The following is a 21,585-nucleotide window of genomic DNA, read 5'->3' on the forward strand; positions in this document are numbered from 1 at the left end:
TTTAGCATTTTCTTCCTTTTCTTTTATCATTATTCTCAGATAGTGCTCTGTGCTTGTCGCTAATATTCTAGATTCATGTGTTGCCTTTGATGCCCACAATAAGAGGCTCTATGCTTATTGACAGAATAATCGTTACTCTCTTGTTTGACATACTGAATACTCTTCATTGGGGAATTTGTCATAGATGAAGAAAAATATGAATTGGAAATGGAACACATAGGCCCTTTCCCCTTTTCTTCTATGTAAATCTATCTTACTATATTTATTTGCTCAATTTTTTAAAAACATGGGAACAGACTATTCTGTCACCAGTAACTAAAGAGAAATACGTGGTATTCATGATGAGCTATATTAACAATATTAACTTCAGAGCAATGTATTTCTGCTAACTTAAATTGGTAACCAAGTAAGTAAATTAATTAGAAAGTGTATCCACTATATTTTAAAAGATGCCAAAAAAAATTTTAAAGAATAAAAACATTTGGTAAATATGTTTGGGACTACAAAAAGTCTACACAAATCAAATGGAATCTGTAAGAAGTAGAAAGAAGAAAATATTACATTGCCTCTTTTTTTAAAAATTCATTTCACTCATGGTCTTTTCTGTGTTTGAAGTATTAGGAACCTCTATCCTCAAATACTCACCCTATGCTTAAGAGTAATTTTATGGAGCCTGGTCCTATCAGGAAAGAATAAATTACTCTATTCTGTGAAGGACATTAACTTTCACGCTCTTAGAGTACCAATTTAGCGAATTTGGGCATGAAAATTGATGTTCCTTCCAGAAATAAGCAATCCTTTCTCACTGATAGAATCAGTGAGTTATCTTCTAGGTCCACTAATATGTTTACACAGAAACATTGTCTACAAAAACAATCATCCAAATGCAGAGTGGAGGAAGATTCCACTGTTTATTGAATTACCAAAAAGACAGCCTCTTACTTTTTCCTGTTTTCTATCACTGTGATTAATTCTCTCCGAATATAAGGATGTTCATGGTTGAAAAGGAAGGAGAAACCAACCATGGTAGTTTCCAAAATGATTTAAGGAATTTCTCTCATCAAATCATATAGCCATTCCTTTTTTGTTTTAATCCCTAAGTGCGTGAGATGTACACTTTCAACACATTGGTTGATTAGTTTGGCTGAACATTTATTTCTTTTCTTCTTCTTCTTTGTTTTTGTTTATAAAGAATAGCTATCTGGGAGGGGGCATAAAGAAGAGAGATACAAAGGGAAAATGTAGGTGATGTAAAAACAAAAATTTTAATAAAAATCATTGACAATATACATAGGAGAACATAAGGAAATATCACAAGGTAATACAGTCAGGCCATAGTTGATACTATTGTGTCAGTGATACATTTTTTTTAAATAGCACATGGTGGAGATTAAGTTTGATATATAATCCTTTTTCTATTCTTTGCATATTAAGATGTTTGTTAGGTGTTTATATTCATTTTGTGTGTGGGGGTGGGTGGGTGGGTGTTTGTGTGGAGGTGAAGTAATACTTACTAGTACTATAAGTAATGCTCAGACTAGTTTGTAGTAGTCTCAGGAACATCAGTCCAAGAGTGAAAAAAGTCAAGCTTCTGACTTGCTAGTTTTTAACTACCATTGCTGTGCTTAGGAAGTACAGAGCTTGGACCGTTGCCATTGTTCCTGTAAATTCATTTAGTCCTTGTTGTTTTGACAGTAACTGGACGGTGATTCGCTTTAGCATGCATCAATTGGATTTGTCTCTTAAAATAATGTTTATAATAACAGGACTTATTATTGATGAGATTGTGGTTAGGCTGTTTAGTTTGCAAATGTCAAGGATTTCTATGGTGATTAATTTAGTAAACTTTAAAGGTCAGTTCAAGCTATTATTCAGAAACAAACCTTCCAGTATTGAAAACAGACTTCTAAAAAATTAACACTGTTTTGGATTCTCAGTCACCAAAACTGCCTTTTGACTAAATATAAGTCTTACCCAGAAGTCATATTTCCATTTTTGTAGGTATGGTCCTTACATGAAGTTGATTATAAGTTTTGATAACTTGGGTAATGGTAGCATATGAAAGAAAAATATATTAGTAACCACACTTTAATAATCATTTACTTTTTTCATATAACCAGCTCTTCCATGTAGTGAAGAAGCAGAGCATTTCATAGGAAAGATTTAATAATGTTTTTTAATATTTCAAAGTTAAGTTACCCTCAGCTGATCAACTTACCTGTGAATTGCAAGGGTGATACTTTAAATGGACATTTTTTTATAGTGGGGGAACAGACAAAACTGAAACTAAAAGGATGAGTTAAAAGTTAAAAACCAAAACATTTGTTTTTATAAATAGTGAAAGTTTACCCCCAATAGGTCCTGGGCTCAAACTTCATATATTAATTGTGTTTCTGTGATACCATGCAGAAGTTCCTGAACTGAATACATACAATGTTGTTGTTGTTCTGCCTTTTTAGCTATATCTGATTCTTTGTGACCCCATTTGGGGTTTTCTTGGCAAAGATACTGGAATGTGTTGCCATTTCCTTCTCTAGCTCAGTTACAGAGCAGGAGACTGAGGCAAATAGGGTTAAGTGACTTGCTCAGGGTCACATAGCTAATAAGTGTCTGAGGCTGGATTTAAACTCTGGTCTTCCTGCCCAGTGCTCTACCCACTGTGCCACCTAGCTATAGAAATAGAACAGCCTACCAGTAATCCTTCTCTTCATGCCAGCCCTCATTCATTCATGTAGGAGGAATCCACTAAAATATAATATAGAACAATTAAATATATTTGAAATAAGGGTTTACATGGAGAAAAATTGTAGCAATATTTGATTTTTTTTATTTCCACAAGTTAAGCAATGGCAACAGAAATTCCCTTCCCTTCTCAGACTGTGGACTGGCTGCATGGCTTTAGGTGTGACTCAGATTTTTTTTTAAGCAGGTACAAATTTAATTTGGGAAAAGGCTGAGGAGAAATGGGTTGGTTTTTTAATATAGATAGAATGTTAAGAACAAGATTATTTTTATTTACTTAAGATTAAGCCACTACTAGATCCAAGTTTACATTTAAAAAACCATCATGGCAATGAATTATAGTTCTGATAATAATACATTGTTTTAGTTGACAGTCACAGTTATTCATCATAGAATATTCTTATAGGATTTGGTATTCTTGTTCCTGATGACTTGTGGTATATTTCCTAAATTGAAGTTTGCATCACTGTAAAGTTCTTTACTTCCCTCTCTTTTCAGATCATGTATCAGTTGGAGGACTAGGAGATAGCTTTTATGAATATTTGCTGAAGGCATGGCTAATGTCAGACAAGACAGATTTAGAAGCTAAGAAAATGTATTTTGCAGCCGTTCAGGTAAGCCCAATGTTTAAATCATCTTGTCATACAATTCTAACCTCTAATGTTTCTGCTAAACCTGCTCTTTTAAAAAGTGAAATTATATACTTGTGAGTTATAGAATGTTGTCGTTGGAGTAGAGGTCAACATTGGCTGATATACTTATTACTAGAATAATAACACTTAAAATATTTAGTCTTAGAACAGTTAAGATTTTTAGTACACTTCAAATCTTAACTAAAATTTGCATACCTGGACATGGAGACAGTCTTTGTTTTATGAATAAAAGGTTTTTATATTACCAAGCCACAATTAAAATTCAGAAGAGACTGAGTCTTGATCCTGTGTTCACTGACTGAATAAAGTCCTCAAGATTGAAAATTAGTCTAATGACCATCTGAAAGTTTGAGAGTGGTAGGTACTCCCACTTTGAAAGCTGGCAAGTGCTTTGCCACTTGAAGAAAATCTGTATATAAAAAATAAATTTTATGAAATTGATAAATGAGGGCAAATTTGTTTACAGTAGAAAAGGATTATTTTATAAAAGGATTCCCCCCCAGGCTCCTTAGAAAAAGAGCTTCTTATTGCATTTAAACTTTTGTTCACAGATGGAAGTGAATGTCAAATTCCTTCCCTGAGGCTGACAGAGATGGCCAGGGAAGTTTAAAGCTAAACTACAAGGAATCACTGCCAATTAAAGATCAATCAGAAATTCAACTTAACATGCATTTAGGAAGTGCTTGCTGGCTTTCATAGTGTACTTTAAGTGGCTTTGTAGGAAATACAAAAATAAATAAGAAGTGGTCTAATGCTCTTTGAAATATAAAGTCAAAAGGGAAATCATTTAATTTACAAAAAATAATTCACATATAACTAAAAAATGCATCTATTGTATGAAGTGAGTAAGACTTAACTTGTAAAGCTACCAACATCAAATGAAGTTAGATATGGAAAGTACTTTGCAAACCCTAAGCTCTACTAAAGCTCTACCAAAATGTTAACTATTCCTAGGTTATAATCACGAAATGGTTATCATGTCAGTAATCACAATTTTGAATATGTTTGTTATTCCTAATACAGGAAAATAGTGCTAGGCATCTTTCAGGTATCACATAAATATTGATCAGTTGACTATGAATTCCTCAAGCCTTGAATATCTTTAGAAATTCAAAATGAGAATTAGTAGGGGAAAAGTAGTAATTTGACTAAAGTAGAACTGAATACCTAACCAAGATTGAGTAGCCATTGTTTTAGCACTATGTCTAAGCAGCCTAGTGGGAAAACACTGTTAAAATGCTTATATGATCAGTCTGATGTCACTAAAACTTGCCCTTGTGAATTAATCATATGTGTTGGCTGTCAACTTTCTGATATGTTAGTCAATCAGTAAACATTTATTAAGCACCTACCATGTCCCAGGCACAACATGACTTTGAATAAAAAAATAAAACAAGATCATCCAGTTTTATGATTATATCCCAAGCCTAATGAATAACTGAGCTCCTCCTAGATTAACCAGAGAAAAGCAACTTTTTGGTCCAAGTACAATTTTAAGCCTGCAAGACCAGGGTTAGAATCTGCACCACAAGAAATCCTGCAACAAGATTTACGAAAGGTCTAATGAACACAGGATCCAGCTAAGTGACCATGAGGATTGTCCTGGTCTTTCTCTTCTTTACATTTCAAGATGCCAAATTTTAACCTAGAACAAGAGTTTGTAATCTTTTTGTGTCATGGGTGTCTTCTCAAAATAACATTTTTAAATAATTGAAAGAAATGATGTTTCAGTTTAGAACTTAGTAAAAAAAAATGAGAATATAAATTTTTCCCATTTAAGTTCACAGACCACAGGGGTTACCATCTAGAAACTTACTTTATATAATGATATGGGTCCATTAGACACTGGTGAAGAATAGAAAAAGATAATCCATCATAACTTATTTACTAAAGGCTTTATTATTCGCGAATTACTTTGGGAGACCATTGATACAGAAATCTCACATATTGTCAATTCCTATGGTTTCCTTTATGCCACATTCTAATTATTCTGGTAGTAACCTGCTTGAATATTCTAAATTGAGTTGTTTTGATGGTCTAAGAAAGACACCTGACAGTTTTGAAAAGTTATTTTAGAGGAAAATTTGTTCCAAATCACCAGAATTGTACCCCCACAGTTTATAATTCATTCTCTTTAGAGAACAGATTGACAGGAAAAACTCATTAAGAAGTAATCACACAGAAGTGTTTCCTGTTTCTCTTAACAGTTAAAACAAGTTCTCAATCCATTAGATGCTCTAGTAAGGAAGCAAAATATAATAATTAAGCTCCTAGTTTTGAGAAGCAGCAATTGTCTTAACAGAAGCGGTACCAAATTGGACTTAAAACATATGATGGTCACTGTCAAGATGACATATACCTAAAATTATGGTGGACACAAATGTAATAGAAAGAATTAGCCTTCAGGGAATTATATTTAGAGCTTTCTGGTGTTCAGAGTGCAAGTGAAGAAAAAAAAATACTTGTATCAGATTTCCTAGCATTTCACTAGCCTCGGTTTCAAAATAAAAATTGGCAATTGCTTGGTCCCGTAACTGTACATTTGTTTTGCTTATTTTAATACATTTCTTGCAATCTTAAACTTACTGTCTTCTGATTACTGTATTCCCTTGCCACCTCACTGGCATTATCAGCATGATATGGCTCTATGTCAATTAATGAAAACATTCACGGAATGGTGCTTCATAAAGAAAGCACATGCAACTCTTTCTTCTTAGTCACCACATTTAGAAATTTTAAAATATGGCACTCATTCAATGATGATTTATTAAGTATTTATGTGAGGAGCTCTAAGCTAGGTACAAAGGGATACAAAGACAAAAAATATATATTGCCCTTGAGAAGCTTAGGTTCTACTAGGGAGAAATGATGTGTACACATAAATCTAAATTATATGCAGAGTAAATAAAAAGTAATGTGGTAGGATTGGAGGACAGATTTTAATAACTATAGGATTAGGAAGTCCCATGTAGAAGGTAGCACTTCAGCCAAAATTTAGAAAGAAGCTAATAATTGTAAGATATAACATGGGAGATAGGATGTATGGGGATCAGCAAGATTGAAACAAAGGGTGCGTGAAGGGAGGGAATCTACCATATAGCATGGTGCCCGTTTTGCACAGACACATAGTAGGTACTTAATCATTAAGTTGATCACTGATGTCTGAAAAGATAGCCTTGAAGCAAATTGGAAAAGGATTTAGTGGTTAAAAAGAGTTTGTGTTTTGTCCTAGAGCAGGGTTCTTAGCCTTTTCGTGTGTCATGGACCCCTTTGCCAGTCTGAAGAAGCTTATGGATCCCTTCGCGAAATAATATTTTAAATGCATAAAACAAAATACACATGATTAAAAAGGAAACCAAAGGTTAATGAAGTCATCTCTAACTTGCTTTATTTAACTGGGAGTTAAATAAAGGCAAAAATAGTCCCTGCCATCAAGAACCTCACAACAGTTATGTACACATGTGATATATACAGGATAAAAGGGATTTTTTTTCCACTCCAAGACACATGGGACCCTTGGTTAAAAACCTTCGCCCTGGAGACAATAGTATACACTCACAAAATACATGGTATCTGTTTATTTGAAATAAATTTCCTATAATTTTTATGCAGGATGTGTGAGGAATCACTAATGCCCATTTGTCTCTCTTTTGGGCTTTATTTCGTTCGTAGACCCTTACCACCATTTTCTACTATCCCACCACCCTCACTGCAGAAGTGGGAGGGAACCACCCAGGACCAAGGGCCATTTTGTATTTTTACCTGTTACATTTGTCACCATAGCCAAAAAAAAAATTAATCTAGTAGCCAACCATCAGGTGATGCGCCTTCCCAGGCAACATAGTTTGTCACCAGACCCTTTTCAACTGGGTGAACCTAGCTAAAAGCACAGTTTGTGTCCTTCTGCCTTAGCCTTGCAGAACTCAGAATCACCTTCATGATATGATGACCCAAATAATTCAAACCATGGCCACACAAAATGATTCAGTTGTGAATTCAGTTGTGGTTGTGGTGTCATTGTGATTTTGGACCTGGTAACTTGATCAGAATCATGGCAGATCATGGCAGAAATAGCATAGGACTTTACTGAGGACCTATCACAGGGCAAGAATGCCTCTCTATCCATGCTCAAGCGATTACTGTTGCTACGTAGAAAGAATAATTTCTTGGATGATGAACAAGTCTCTGCTTGAAGGACTTTATTGCAGTTTGTGCTGTGAGCAGTGTAAACAGCTAAGATGTTCCATTATATCAAGAGACTATGAAATATTAATGTAATACTAAGCCCACTATAAAATTAGAATAACCACAGTTCATGAGCATAAGCATTGTTCATTCAGTCACTGCCATTTTGATTTTAGTTATGATTTGGCATACATAAAAATGTCAGGGAATTGGAAATATAGAATAAGCTTACTCTGTGTCTACCCAATCTTGATTATGAACTCAATTCCATTTTAATGAACTTAAGTGCAGCATGAAGAAAATAGACCCGGAGATACATAATAAACAGCCTTCTTCACCTTTATACAAAACATTCCATCTTCTCTTTTCATACCTCTATGCATGTCTTGAATGCCCTCTCTTCCTCTCCTCTTAGAATCCCTGGTGCCTTTCAAAGCTCAACTCAGATGCTACCTCCTACATGAGTCATTTCCTGATCCCCTCCTCTGAGTGTCACTGCCTCCAAATTACATTGTATATGTTTTGGATCAACTTAATATGTGTTCATGTTGTCTGCTCTGATTAAATATAATTTCCTAGAGAACCAAGACTGTTTTGGACTCTGTGTTGCCAGAGCCTAGCACAATATTTGGAACATAGTAGGCCCCTTTATAAGCACTTATTGATTGATTGACTAGAAGTAAAAATTCAATTCACACTTTTTAAAAAAGTATTAATTACTCAATTACTATGGGCAAAGTCCTGCCTCCAGGCTGCCTTCCCTAACTCAGCTCTGATTGTAGCCATCCACTTCAGTGCCTCCCCATTGTCTAACAAATAATGTTCGCATCTTAGCCTCACTTTCAGGTTCCAATCTTCTTTTCACCCTTATCTCATCATTATTGCTCATTTTTAACCATATGCTAACTCAGGAAGCACAACTCCATACACTCCCCACTCTGTGCCTTTTCCTCATGCTCTTCCAGACATCTCTCATGTCACCTCTCTAACCCTCGTCCCAATCTCTGTTTTTCATTTCTTACCCATTCTTAAGGTCCAACTCTAATCTCCCCTACACTGCGAAATCTTTCTTAATTTCCTCTCACCCCATGCTTCTAACAGACTCTCTCCCTTTTGACTTTCATAGCACTTTGTTGTAAAATTTTTATATCTTTATTTTTATATATACACACACATATGTATGTGTGTGTGTATTTTTTTCTTCTATAATATTTTGCCCTCCTTAAGAACAAGGATTCTTTTTTTTTCTCTCTCTAAGGTCCTATTTCAATTAAACATACAAAAAGTACTATGAAATGTAAGTGGGAAAAGCCCTGAATTAGAAGTCAGAAGACCTGTGTTTGAATACCAAACCTACTTACTTACTATGGGTATGACCTTAGGCAGGTTACTCAGCCTCTTCAGAGTTCAGTTTCCTTCTCTGGAAAATGAAAGGCTTGGACTAGAAGACCTTTATGATCTTGTCCAGCTCTAAATCATTTATCTTTTTTGTTCAAGGTAGTTTGCCATGAGGTAGGGATACAGAGACAAAAGCAAAAAGTCCTTGCCTTCAAGGATCCTACATTCTATTTTGGTGATACAATACAAAACTTAAATACAAGGAATTGAGTGATAAAAATAAATACAAAGTAATTTGAAAAGAGGGTAACAGCAAATTGATGGTGGGCTGGGATCGTAGGAAAGGAGTCCTCCAAGCTGAGACTTAATGGAATATAATAATTATGAAAAACAGAAGTGAGGAGGTGCTTTCTGGATGTGGAATTACTGCCTATGAATTCATGTCAGATGCAAGATCCCGACACTTAAAGCTTTTGGCAACCTAACTCCAATCTCCCCAGGTTTAGTATACGTTCCACCCTTTCAGACACTCTCAATTATAACCAAACTGGCCTCTTTGCTATTCCTCACACACAGAACATTTGTCTCTCATTTCATGCCTTTGCACTGTCTGCTCCCCATTATTGAAATGCACTTCCTCCCCTCCTCCTCCTCTTAGAAGGTCCAGCCCAACTCAGATGTCACCCCGTACATGATGTCTTTCCTGATCCTCCCATCTGTTAATTTCTTCTCCTCAAAAAAAAAAAGTACCTTGTGTATACTTTATGCATACTTAAGTATTTATGTAAAACTATACATAATGAGATTCATGTCCACCATGCCTAGAATGCTCTTCATATCTGCCTACTGTCTTCCCTGGCTTCCTTTAAGTTCCAACTAAAATCACATCTTCTATAGGAAGTCGTTCCCAAACTCTTTTAATTCTAGTGCCTTCCCTCTCTTATTTTCTTCCTATTTATTCTGTATATAGTTTGTACATATTTGTTTGCTTATTGTCTTCCCCCATTTGGACTGTAATCTCTTTGAGGCCAAGAAACTGTCTTTTGACTCTATATCCTCAGAGTTTAGCGTAGTGTCTGACATGAAATAGGCACTTAATAGTTGTTTATTGATTGACATACAGAATGCTCTTTTTCTGTTCTTTGTATATGGAAATATTCACAGGGGTGGTGGTGTCAAGTTCAGAATAAATAAGTAAATAAATTAATACATATACAAATAAATGGATAGAGACATCAGTCCATCACTCAAAAGGCATTTATATATATATACACACATATGTTTGTGTGTGTATGTATTTTTTTCTTCTATAATATTTTGCCCTCCTTAAGAACAAGGATTCTTTTTTTCTTTTTCTCTCTCTGAGGTCCTATTTCAATTAAACATACAAAAAGTACAATGAAATGTAAGTGGGAAAAGCCCTGAATTGGAAGTCAGAAGACCTTTGTTTGAATACCAAACCTACTTACTTATTATGGGTATGACCTTAGGCAGGTTACTCAGCCTCTTCAGAGTTCAGTTTCCTTCTCTGGAAAATGAAGGGATTGGACTAGAAGACCTACTATATGCCAATTACTGTGATAGACACTAGGAATATAAGATTAAAAAAGAAGCAGTGCCTGCTATAACAATTTATATAATTTACTTTTAAACTCAAAATATTCCTGTTAAGAAATTTAACTCATAGTTTATTTTTAAAAACTATGGTTACATATGAGAACTATACATGGAAACTTCCGAATTTTTTTTCTCATTGTAATGACATTATACTGGATCTCACATACAGAGAAGATGCTGCTGACCTACCACTATTAAGACCTATGCACTGAATGTTGTTTTTTCTTTTTTCCTAGCCTAGGGATGGATGTGCACTGCTCCATCAACATTCTTCATGGGTCCCATCTCACACACACACACAAACCTCCCTATGGTCAATGGTTCTCCTTAGAAAGATCAGGTCATCTTGGGGATCAGGAGCAAAATTAACTAGGATTGAACTCATAGCTTTGGCTACATTCCCACCATATTCTGACCACCTTTGACTGGAAACAAAGTAAACTAGCAATATAAAATTTCAGATCATGTTTTTAAAATTCTTTTGTTAATATCACAGAAATAGATTGGTGTTGTAAATAGACTAGGTACATAGTCTGGAAAACTGGGGTTCCATTTTGCTTTTGACTCTTAAGCCAGCTTTAGGATCATGGACAAGTCACAATTTCCATGTGCCTCAGACTACTCACTGTGATGGGTTGCTGACTAAATTGGATATTGTAGCTGCATTGGAATCCAAAAAATTACAAGGGCCAAAAACAATAATTCAATACTTTTTTAAAAAAATCCTGGAGATTTATTTTATTTATTTATTCGTGTAGTTGGGAAAGTGGGCAAAGATTTAAAATGAAATCTTTAAAATTTGAAACTTTAAATTTAAATTTAAAACTTTAAAATGAAATCTCCTCTTTAGGCCATTGAGACTCATTTAATCCGGAAATCCAGTGGTGGTCTGACCTACATTGCAGAGTGGAAAGGTGGCCTTTTAGAACACAAAATGGGTCACCTGACTTGTTTTGCTGGAGGCATGTTTGCGCTTGGTGCAGCCTGTGCTTCTCCAGAGCTAACACAGCATCACATTGAACTTGGCGCTGAAATCGCCCGCACATGTTATGAATCATATAACCGCACTGGTAAGTACCATGTTTCTCTTTGAATTCCTCTTACGTGGCTTTGCTTAATTATAAGAAAAATTAACTGTTTCATTACTGTTTTTAAGTATACTAACAGACCTTTGAGGTGTTCTAATTCACACTTTAGAGCTTCAAAGACTTTGATTTCTTAGGTCTATATATTCACTCCACTTCCGCCTTTGATATAGATCAAAATCCCTCACTGCCTTAATAGGCAATCTTTGTGTACTTCTCTGACAGAAAAGAAAAATCATTTTTTGGGTAAACTCTAGGTAATGAGTTTCTTTGAATTTAGCTCTTTTGTTCCTTGAACAATAGACATACTGGAACCAGACTGAAAACCTTTGAGCTTTAGACTTGGACCTGGTTATACTTTTTTTCATTGGAAGAGAACAGCCTTTGAGAACAACTCAGGTCTTTCTAAGTTATACTTCCTAAATATGTCAACACCATTAAGCTTAAAAAATAGATAACTAAATAGTTAATTATATAATACTTTCCCCTCTTTTAAGTTTTAATCTTAAAAACTTATATATGCCACATTTGACACTAGGTTAACAAATATCGAGATCTTCCATTCATCTCTATAAACTCATTTTCATATCATGCTTTTATAGTGCACAAAGCACGTTCCTCACCACAATCCCATGGGGGAAATATAAGTATTATTAAACTTATTTTGCAGGTGAGGAAACTGAGCCTTAAAGAGGTTAAGTGCCTTGTGCCCAAAGCCTTATGTTGGTCAGTGAGAAAACGTGGCCTCAAATCCAGGTTTTCTGATTGTAAGTTCAGTGGTCTTTCCACTAAGCCAAGCAGCCTCTTTTTCATCATTAGTACTGTCTTCTTTTTAGATACAAGGGAACTGAAATGCAGCAGGCAAGAGAAATAATTTGCTTTGGTCACAATCAGAATTCTCAGCCAGCCTCCAATCTGGTGCTGAGCTAGCTAGGATACCATACGTCACAGTACCTTGCCTACAGAAAGTAGCTGCTCAATAAATGCATGATGAATGAATACGTGGAAAGTGAATTGGGTTTGGGTTTTGTGAGGGTCTTTTGTCATTTTCTAAAATATATTTATGACTAACTTCAGCTAGGGTATCTAGTCAGTATTAAGTATTAAATGGAATTGACAGAATCGTGCCATACCTGAGGAGTTTCAGAGTTTTTGATTTACTCTCTTTTTCTTGATTATAGTCAAGACAATCTCTGAGTTCTTGTAAGTTGTAAAACTAAAATCCAATGTGTTAACTAACCATCGTTGCTCTCGTTTATGCTCTTTAGCAATGAAACTGGGACCAGAAGCTTTCAGATTTGATGGTGGAGTGGAAGCCATTGCTACAAGGCAGAGTGAAAAATATTACATCTTGAGACCTGAAGTGATTGAGACTTACATGTACATGTGGAGATTAACCCATGATCCAAAGTACAGAAAATGGGCCTGGGAAGCTGTTGAGGTACTGTCTTCATTTTAATTGCTGTATATTTATGTTGTATTTTGTCATTTTTTGTTATAAATTTGGCAAACACGGATGTTGCCATATACAGTGAACACAAAGAAGCTTACGTATTAAATCGTGAATTTCTTTTGTTGTTGTTTTTAAATATATATGACATTTAGCATGCTAATACCAACACTGGCCTGCTTGCCTATCTGAGTCTCTCCTGAATATTTTTTAAAATGTTTAGTGACAGACCTTTTTTCGTATCATTTTCACTACTTACCAACATTATTGCAGTCATTGTACATTGTTCTCATGGTTCTGCTGTTTTCACTCTGTCTCAGTTCAAATATTTCCCGATTATATGTTAATCATGTTTGAGCCATACTTGGGAATATTGTGAGCTACATATTTGACACCTCTCTGCTCGATATTATTTGTACTTTGGTTAATCTGTAGATCAGGTAGTACCTGGTTTTTCGTGCACATGAACAAATCCAAAGTTTTTTTTTTAAATCTGTAGAGTGTCCAGTGACCCAAGACCCCCACATGATTCCACTTTTTCTTTTTCCCTCAGCAAATCTAAGGATTTAGCGTGCTTGTTTTATCTATTGATTTCTACTGCCGCCATCTACCTAAGGCTCACTGTCATGCAAATTTCCTTAAATTTATGAGGTTGTTGTTTTTTTTGTTTTTCAAAGGATTTACTACCAAGCAGCTAGGTGCCAGGGATAGAGAGAGCTGAACTTAGAATCAGGAAAGCCTGAGTTCAAATTTGTCCTCAGACATTTAACTAGCTATGACTTGGGCCTCTTTCAACTCAGATTCCTTGTCTGTAAAATGGAGATAATTATAGTACCTACCTTACAGAGTTTTTGTAAGAATCAAATGAGATAACAAATGTACAAACCTTCAAGTATTATATAATTTCTAGCTATTAATAGTGTTACATGTATGAAGGAGAGAGGTTTTTAGTAAATTAAAGAAGGTTTACAAGTTATAGCTGCCTTATGAGTTAACCCTGGTCCTAAATGCAAACTACAGAGAGTACTACCTATTCTTTTAGCTCTTGTCTTCTTTCCAGATTGATCCCATCCTATTAGGTATCTGAGTTCTTGCTCTCCTAGCTGGGGAATTCATTTAACAAAACAATCTCAGCCTTCCAGAATCTACTTCTCCCCAGCCCTGAGTTCCAGGGGGTAGGAAGCCAGGCCAGTGAAAATGTTCTACATTGACCTTTCTGAAGGGCTGTAGACCTAATGCCCTGTTTTGGCCATGTATGTCTTTCCACATATTCTCTGGCCACGAATCTAAGGAAATAATGCCTTGTCCTATGACTCTCTAAATAAAAAAAAAAATTTTAAAGCTTCCTCATTTGGTCTCCCAGTCTTTTTTATTCGGTGCTTCAGTATTAGGATTTTTTTATTTCCCTTATAACTAGTTGTGTTGATTCCTTGTTCTCATTAGATTGGACATGCACATCTGAAATAAAAGATAGGCATTATGAACAAACTGAAAATGAACATAACTTGACCTAAGACCATCAAAACAAAATACAATTTTAATTTTTTTATGATTTTTTTAAGTTTTCTGCCTCCTGGTTGAAAGTATTGATGTTTTCATGTTGTCCTGCCATATTTTAAGAATTGAAACCAGATTACTGATGTCACCGTCTATGTACAGTGAAAATGTTTTATTCAACTGTGAAATTAAGATGATATGCTTGATTCCAAATTTAAAGTCCCTTGTATAAATACAAACCTGTCTACTTAACTAGCCAAGGAAGTATTGGGTAGAAAAAACCATAGTCACCAGACAAAGCAATGTGTCTAGTGAAAAGCTTAGTGAGTTTTAGTCTCACACCCAAATACTACATCCTCCAAGCTCCTATTTCCAGAGCCTTCATTATAACTAGACAGTTGTAACATTAATATCTCCCTCCAGTTGGTGGCCAATACAGTCATTCCCATAAGCTGCTACATCCCCACCCCTCACTCTACACTTCCCACCTTTAAGCATTGATGGGTTCACCTGCAATCATTACTGAGTCATGAGCACAGGACTACAATTAAAATACTCATCGAACTATCCAGTAAAACCTTTGCTTCTTTCAGTTCTGTTATCAGCATCAGCAAGCATTGTTCCAAGAACATATCAGAAGTTGAAGTCCTTTTTTCTGGATACTGGCCTACTTTTTGGTCTACTCTGCCCAGGGCTTGCTTACCCATTGTCTAATAATAATAGTAATGAATAATAATGTTCAAATCTAACCTCAGAAACCTACTAGCTATGTGACCATAGGCAAATCTTATTAATCTCTGTCCCAGCTTCCTCATCTGCAAAATAGGAATAATCTTATCACCTACCTCCCAGGGTTATTGTGAGGATCATGAGATAATAATTACAGAGCACTTAGCACAATGCTGGCACACAGTAAATGCTATGTAAATATTATTAATATTGTAGATGCCATCTGCGGATTATCTCAGAGAAAAGAGGAACTAGAAAATAATCATAAATTATCCTTAAATTAAATTGAGAAGTACTTAGCCTCAAAGCCAAGAAGACCTGGGTTCAATTCCTGCCTCTGCTTATATGATTCGGGGCAGATTCCTTAATTTCTCAGTGCTCTGTGCACTTCTCTAAGACTACATTTTCCAAAAAAAGTGCCAACCTAAATTGGTAGAAAATTCCCTCAACTGGGAAATCAAAAGTCCAGTCCACATCCCTAAAATTATTAAGTTGGAAAAGTTACTACTTTTTTGTAAAGGGCTATTTCTATTTATTGGTGTGAGATGTTCCGGCTATTTGTCAGTCAGCTTTCCTGTTTATGATTTGCATTGTTACAGCTTCTTGTAAGTTCATATAATGGATCCAGCTAGTTTAGATATTTGTGGGAGCTTGTATTCTTTGTGTCTATAAAGAGCTTGATAATACAGTGACCAATTCAAAAACAAAGGAACTCTATAGAGAGAAAAATGAGTGTGTGTGTGTGTGTGTGTGTGTGTATATATATATATATATATATATATATATATATATATATATATATATATATATATATATATATATAATTTTGAACTTGGAGAAAAAGAGATTATATAATCCCCTTATTTTCCAGAGATGGAAACTGAAGCCCAGAGGGATTATTTGACTTTTCGATGTGGCAGAAAGGTCAGACTGGGACTAATAGTAGTAACTTCTCTTATATAGCTCTTTTAAGCTTGCATATCACTTTTCTCACAGCATTTCTATGAGGTAGATAGCTCAAGTATTATAATCACTTTATATGTGGAGAAACTGAGGCTTAGTTGACTTAATAGTAACTTATTCGGTGCTTTAAGGTTTGCAAAGCTTGGACAATTTATTTTTTGTCCTGTGCAATTTTCATTTATGATTTCTTGAAATATAGCTCTTTTAAATAAGCCTGTTGTGTTTCAGATGGAGCTACCTGACTAGCCTTTAAACCCAAATCTCTTCCACTTTCATCGAATGACCAATAATAGCCTCAGTCCCAAGCCTCTGTTGCTTATTGTTTAGGTTTTGATGACTTAGAATGAATATAAATAGGAATTATTTTCTGTTCTGGCCAGAAACCCTGAGAGTCTTCCCCTCCCAGATTGCTATTCTTGTGATGATAAATTGGGCCATCTTTGGTCTCAAATCTTCCCTAGCCTTTAGTCACTGAATGGATGTTGCCTCCTGGAAAAGACCTTAATATAAAAAGGCCAAGGTTACTCACTGCATGATGGGCCCTCATTGGTTTTCTTGGCTTTTGTCTTGCCCCTGGATTTTGATTTTGACTGGAGGAGGGAGTAAGACTGATGCCTTTTCCCAGCTCCTACTCAAATCCAGTTCACATGCAAGTCAAGACATCCTTGGTCCTCACTGAGAACAAAGAATGAACAACAACAACAAAACCCTGTTTGGCTTAAATGACATGAATTAATATCACACTACAAGTCGCAGAGGTAGATTTTAAACAAAAGCCTTCTGAATTCTACTGCAGCAGTCTCTCTACTATTATACCATACTTACTCCCCTAAGCATATAAGTCTACAGAACCAGAATTTTTGTTGTTTGGTATCTTTTATTTGTATGTGAAATCTATGTCCTGTATACCTAGCTATAGTGAAATGAATCCACACAGCCTAATGATGGTGGTCTTAATCCTGAGAAATGTCATACTGAGAATGTTCCTTCAATTTGTAGGCCAATCTCTAAGTATGCTTCTTATATAGGATGATACACATTGTCACATTTTAAGTCAAACTTCTGCTTAGCTTTTTTGGTTTGCATTTTTTAATTCTTATTGAAAACTCTGTGACAAGAGATTCTCATTCCACTCGAATTGTAATTGGATTTGGATCTGGCAAGCTAATAATAAAAATTAATGAAGGTTCATTTGCTTAAATGTGAGTGATTTTTTTTTCTCTTTCAAATGTAGGCACTGGAAAAACACTGCCGGGTAGATGGAGGCTATTCTGGCCTCAGGGACGTTTATCTAAAGCAAGAGAGTTATGATGATGTACAGCAGAGTTTCTTCCTGGCAGAGACCCTAAAGTAAGTAAAATACATTCCAAAATTCATGTAATTTATTAATATAAGGTAGCTTGATAAGTTATCTTTATAGGTGCTTATTTATCATTAAGAAAGATAAAGCAAGGTATGATTGCTATAATATGACTTTCCAATTAATGGCAAAAGCTACTATTTTAAACTTAACAAAATGAATTTAAATTGATTTTTAGAAAATTCTGTATTCTTGTTAAAAGATGTAATATGTTGATAGTTTTATCTGGAGTCTGAATCACTTGGAGAATCCAGTTTATAGAGGTTAATACTACAGCTTCTCTGCCCATTCTTTCTTCCTCACCACCCCATTACTTTTGATCTAGGCTCCAGGGAATTCTCCAGGAAACTCTAATCTACATAAAAACTGCTACAGCTATATTACATTTTACCACTCTTCTGTTTGGAATCTCAGGGTTCATTAATTCAAGAAACATATTCATTAATTCTACCTACTTGTTACTCATCCCCATTCAATAACCTACCCCTCCAATCTGCCCCCAGACTCCTGCTTCTCTAAATAAATTCCTGCCATCCAAAATTACCACCTTAGTTATAAGTATTATTTAACTCCTCTATCATTTTTTTCCTTTATTCCTAACCCTATCCAGATGAGCTTTACCTAATCTAGTCTTGATTCTTCTCTATCTGTTCTGTTATCCCTTTCCATTGTGCCCTTTAGAAGACCCATTCTAGTATAGATAAAAAAATTTCCCTTACCACCCTTGATATTTTCTTCTTCCACTCTGCCCATCTCACATTAACTGAAACATTGTCTTCCCTTGGGAACATAGTATCTCTCACAATTCACCGTAATGATAACTTCATCCTGTCTCTCTCTCCAACTTCATAGACCAGGAGGAGTGGATATGCTTTTGGTTTCTTATAGAATTTATTCTACCACCGAGAAACCTCTTCTCAAATGTGTTCTTGCCACTAAGCATACTCCCTAGCTTTGTCGGTGCCATATACTGAACTCCAAGACACACTATCCTTATTCATCAATTATTTGGTGAGGCAGTTCATTCTTCTTCCTCATCCCAATCTTATCCTTAATAACTTCATTATCAACTTCATGATATCCTTTGACCTCAGAGCTCCTCATCCTTCTGGACTCTTGTACTCTCTATTTTTGCTATTGATAAGCTATCTATTCCTTCTTTGCCTTCTTTACTCTTCTTCCTCTTTATGACTCCTAAATGCCAGCATCAAATACCCTTCCCCCAAGGAGTCTATTCTCTCCCCTCCTCTGTATAAATGTACTCTTCATTTTTCAGTCTCATCTACTTGCTTGGTTCTAGATCTCACCACTATGCAAATGATAAAAAACAAGATTTCTAGACTCAGTATCTTCCCTTGAGCTCCAAATCTGCATTTCTATCTGCTTGTTAGGTATCTTCCACTAGAAGTTCCACTGGCACCCCAGATTCACTGTTTCAAATCAGAATTAATCATTTTTCTCTAAATAGCTTCCTTCTCCATAGCTTCCCTATTTCTGCCCAATATATCAGCATTGTCTCAATCACCCATACTCATAATATTTGTGTTGGCATTTTCTTCTATTAGATTGTTAGCTCTTTGAGGGCAGAGCCTTTAGCATCATTTAAAATTTGTTCTTCCGCAGTGGCTACTCAAATGTTTTTTTATCTGATCTTTGAATATCAGTAATCTCTCCCCTCTCCTCAGCACCTATATTCAATTTCACTTTCAAAGTTCCCTCAGTTCTAAACTCAGATTGTCTCTCACATTCTTTCTGTTTCTAATTCCTATGCTAGAGTTTAAATCTTCATTATTTCTCACCCATGTTATTGTATTAGCCTTCTCAAGGGTTGCCCTTTCTACAATGTCTGTCCTACAAACTAGCATCAGAAAAATCTTCCTAATGCACAGCTCTGATTTGGTCATTCCCATGTTCTAAAAAATATACTACTAAATATCATCCAGACTCATTAACCTATTCGAAGCATACTTTCTAGCATTATATTATGCTATTCCCCATCGTGCACTCATCTTTCCTGCTTCCTTGTCTTTGCTCAGACTATCCCTGAGGCATGGAATGTCCTCTTCTCTGTATCTACCTATTAAAAGTATCCCCAGTCTTGACTCAACGCAAGTGGTAGCTCCTCTATGAAAGTCCCAGGGCCTAGATAACATTTCTCTTCTGCGTTCTGTTATATCATTTATCACACTCTAACTGATATTTGTGTATCTACCTTAGACGATTTGCTGAATTATAAGCTTCTTGAGGTCAAGGACCATTTCTTATTCACATTCATGTATTCCCAGTGCTTTTGCACATTATGGATGATAAATGCTTAAACTGGATTGCACTAAGTTGGAGTTAAGATCTGGTCATCATTATCTAGAAAGTATAGCTGTGTTCTACAGCATACCCAGCCCAGAGTTGGCTAGTTGGTGGAACCTGATAATTAATAATCCCACCAAGAGTATTTTAGCTTTCCAGTTTTTAGAGGAGTCAAGGAGGGTTACAGACCTACAGAATATGATAAATTCCATCCAGAATAACCACATTAAGCCTTTTCAGTGATTTAGAACAACATGCCTATACACACACACACACACACACACACACACACACCAAAACGTTCTCAAAAATTATCTGATAAAAAGCAATGGAAACTTTAGCTATGTCAGATAAACTTCCTTAATAAACTGAACTAAGGCAGGTAGCTATTTTAAGTGAATCCTCTTAGGATTGCTATATATGCCTTGGTGGAGTCACTACATGTCTACAGTCTATCATTTGACCAAGGAATGATTGCACTATACTGAATTGATTTTAGCTTACCAAACAAATGAGAAACTCATTCACAAACTGTAATGACAATTGGTAATTTAAAAAGAAAAATTTAACTTGACAAATAGACCAGAATACTCATGCCATCCAGCTGGCACATCCCTTTTCCAACAGGAAAATTGTTATTTATTTGGGGTTAAGAAATTATACCAAAAATGCAAATAAACAGCATCTCATAACCAATACATAAGGACAAGGAAAATGTTGGCTAGTAGCCTAGAGTCAACTGCCCTAGATTTAGCCCCAGGGTAGTGTTTGGAGTTCAGCATATGAGGAACAATGTCAGAAAAATGCTGGCCCTGGAATTATTGTAGCAGTCGCATATTTCTGCTGATTCAAAATATATAGGAGAGTTATTTAAGTGTTCTTCAAGAATGATAATTTGAAGTCGGATCAGGGATTTAAGATTGTGATACCAGTATTGGTATACTCTCCTGTTCTTACTTCTTATAAAACTGTATGGATTCCTAGAGGTTCTTGTCTAAGAGACTTAAATTATTGGGAAGTATAGGTAGGGGAATCCATGTTTGTGTTTGTCCTAAGAACAAATGAAAGAATCACTCAATTAAAAAACATTTATTAAATGCCTCTATTTGCCAGACCCCATTACTGGACACTAGGGACACAAATACAAAGGTAAGAAAGTCCTTGACCTCAAGAAGTTTATGTTCTAATAAGAAGAGATAACATATAGGTACATATAGGGAAATAGTGGTCAAAGAAGGGAATTTTGGTCTGAGGAGTAACAGGGATAGCGAGTGGACCCATAAAGCATTTGGTGGTCAAATCCTTTGTTGTAGCAATGGTAGCATTGATCTGATTACAGTTCTCAAAGCAAGAAGTGGAAAGTGGCCGAGGAGTAAAGGGAAGGTAGCTATACATACAAAACAGGATGAAAGATGTCAAAAGTGCCCCAAGTAGTCCCAGATTTTTTGGTATGTATCTGGACAGGGAATGGGGCATGATCTAGGTAACACTGGTTAGATTTGGTGTGTTAGCTGAGGTTGTATCACTTGTACCTCTGCCTAGGGAGATGAGGCATGATCTCTGGAGATTGCAAGATAGCATTTTTTTACCAGAGAACATTGTCCATTTTTTTTTAATATGGCCCCTTGCTTTGAGAGTGCATCTTATTTTAAGTCTTGTAGT

The 21,585-nt window shown here is 35.6% G+C and overlaps 1 protein-coding gene across 1 annotated transcript in view; it reads left to right on the forward strand.

Annotated features, from left to right (window-relative positions):
- The window catches only part of MAN1A1 (mannosidase alpha class 1A member 1), a 180,552-nt gene that overhangs the window by 149,164 nt on the left and 9,803 nt on the right, over nt 1-21,585 (forward strand). The window contains exons 9-12 of the mRNA XM_036769288.1: nt 3,241-3,356; nt 11,386-11,605; nt 12,889-13,061; nt 17,494-17,609. Of these exons, the coding sequence (XP_036625183.1) occupies nt 3,241-3,356; nt 11,386-11,605; nt 12,889-13,061; nt 17,494-17,609 (625 nt within the window). The remainder of the gene's footprint in view (nt 1-3,240; nt 3,357-11,385; nt 11,606-12,888; nt 13,062-17,493; nt 17,610-21,585) is intronic.

This window comes from Trichosurus vulpecula, chromosome 7 (assembly GCF_011100635.1).
Source record: "Trichosurus vulpecula isolate mTriVul1 chromosome 7, mTriVul1.pri, whole genome shotgun sequence".
Classification (NCBI taxonomy): domain Eukaryota; kingdom Metazoa; phylum Chordata; class Mammalia; order Diprotodontia; family Phalangeridae; genus Trichosurus; species Trichosurus vulpecula.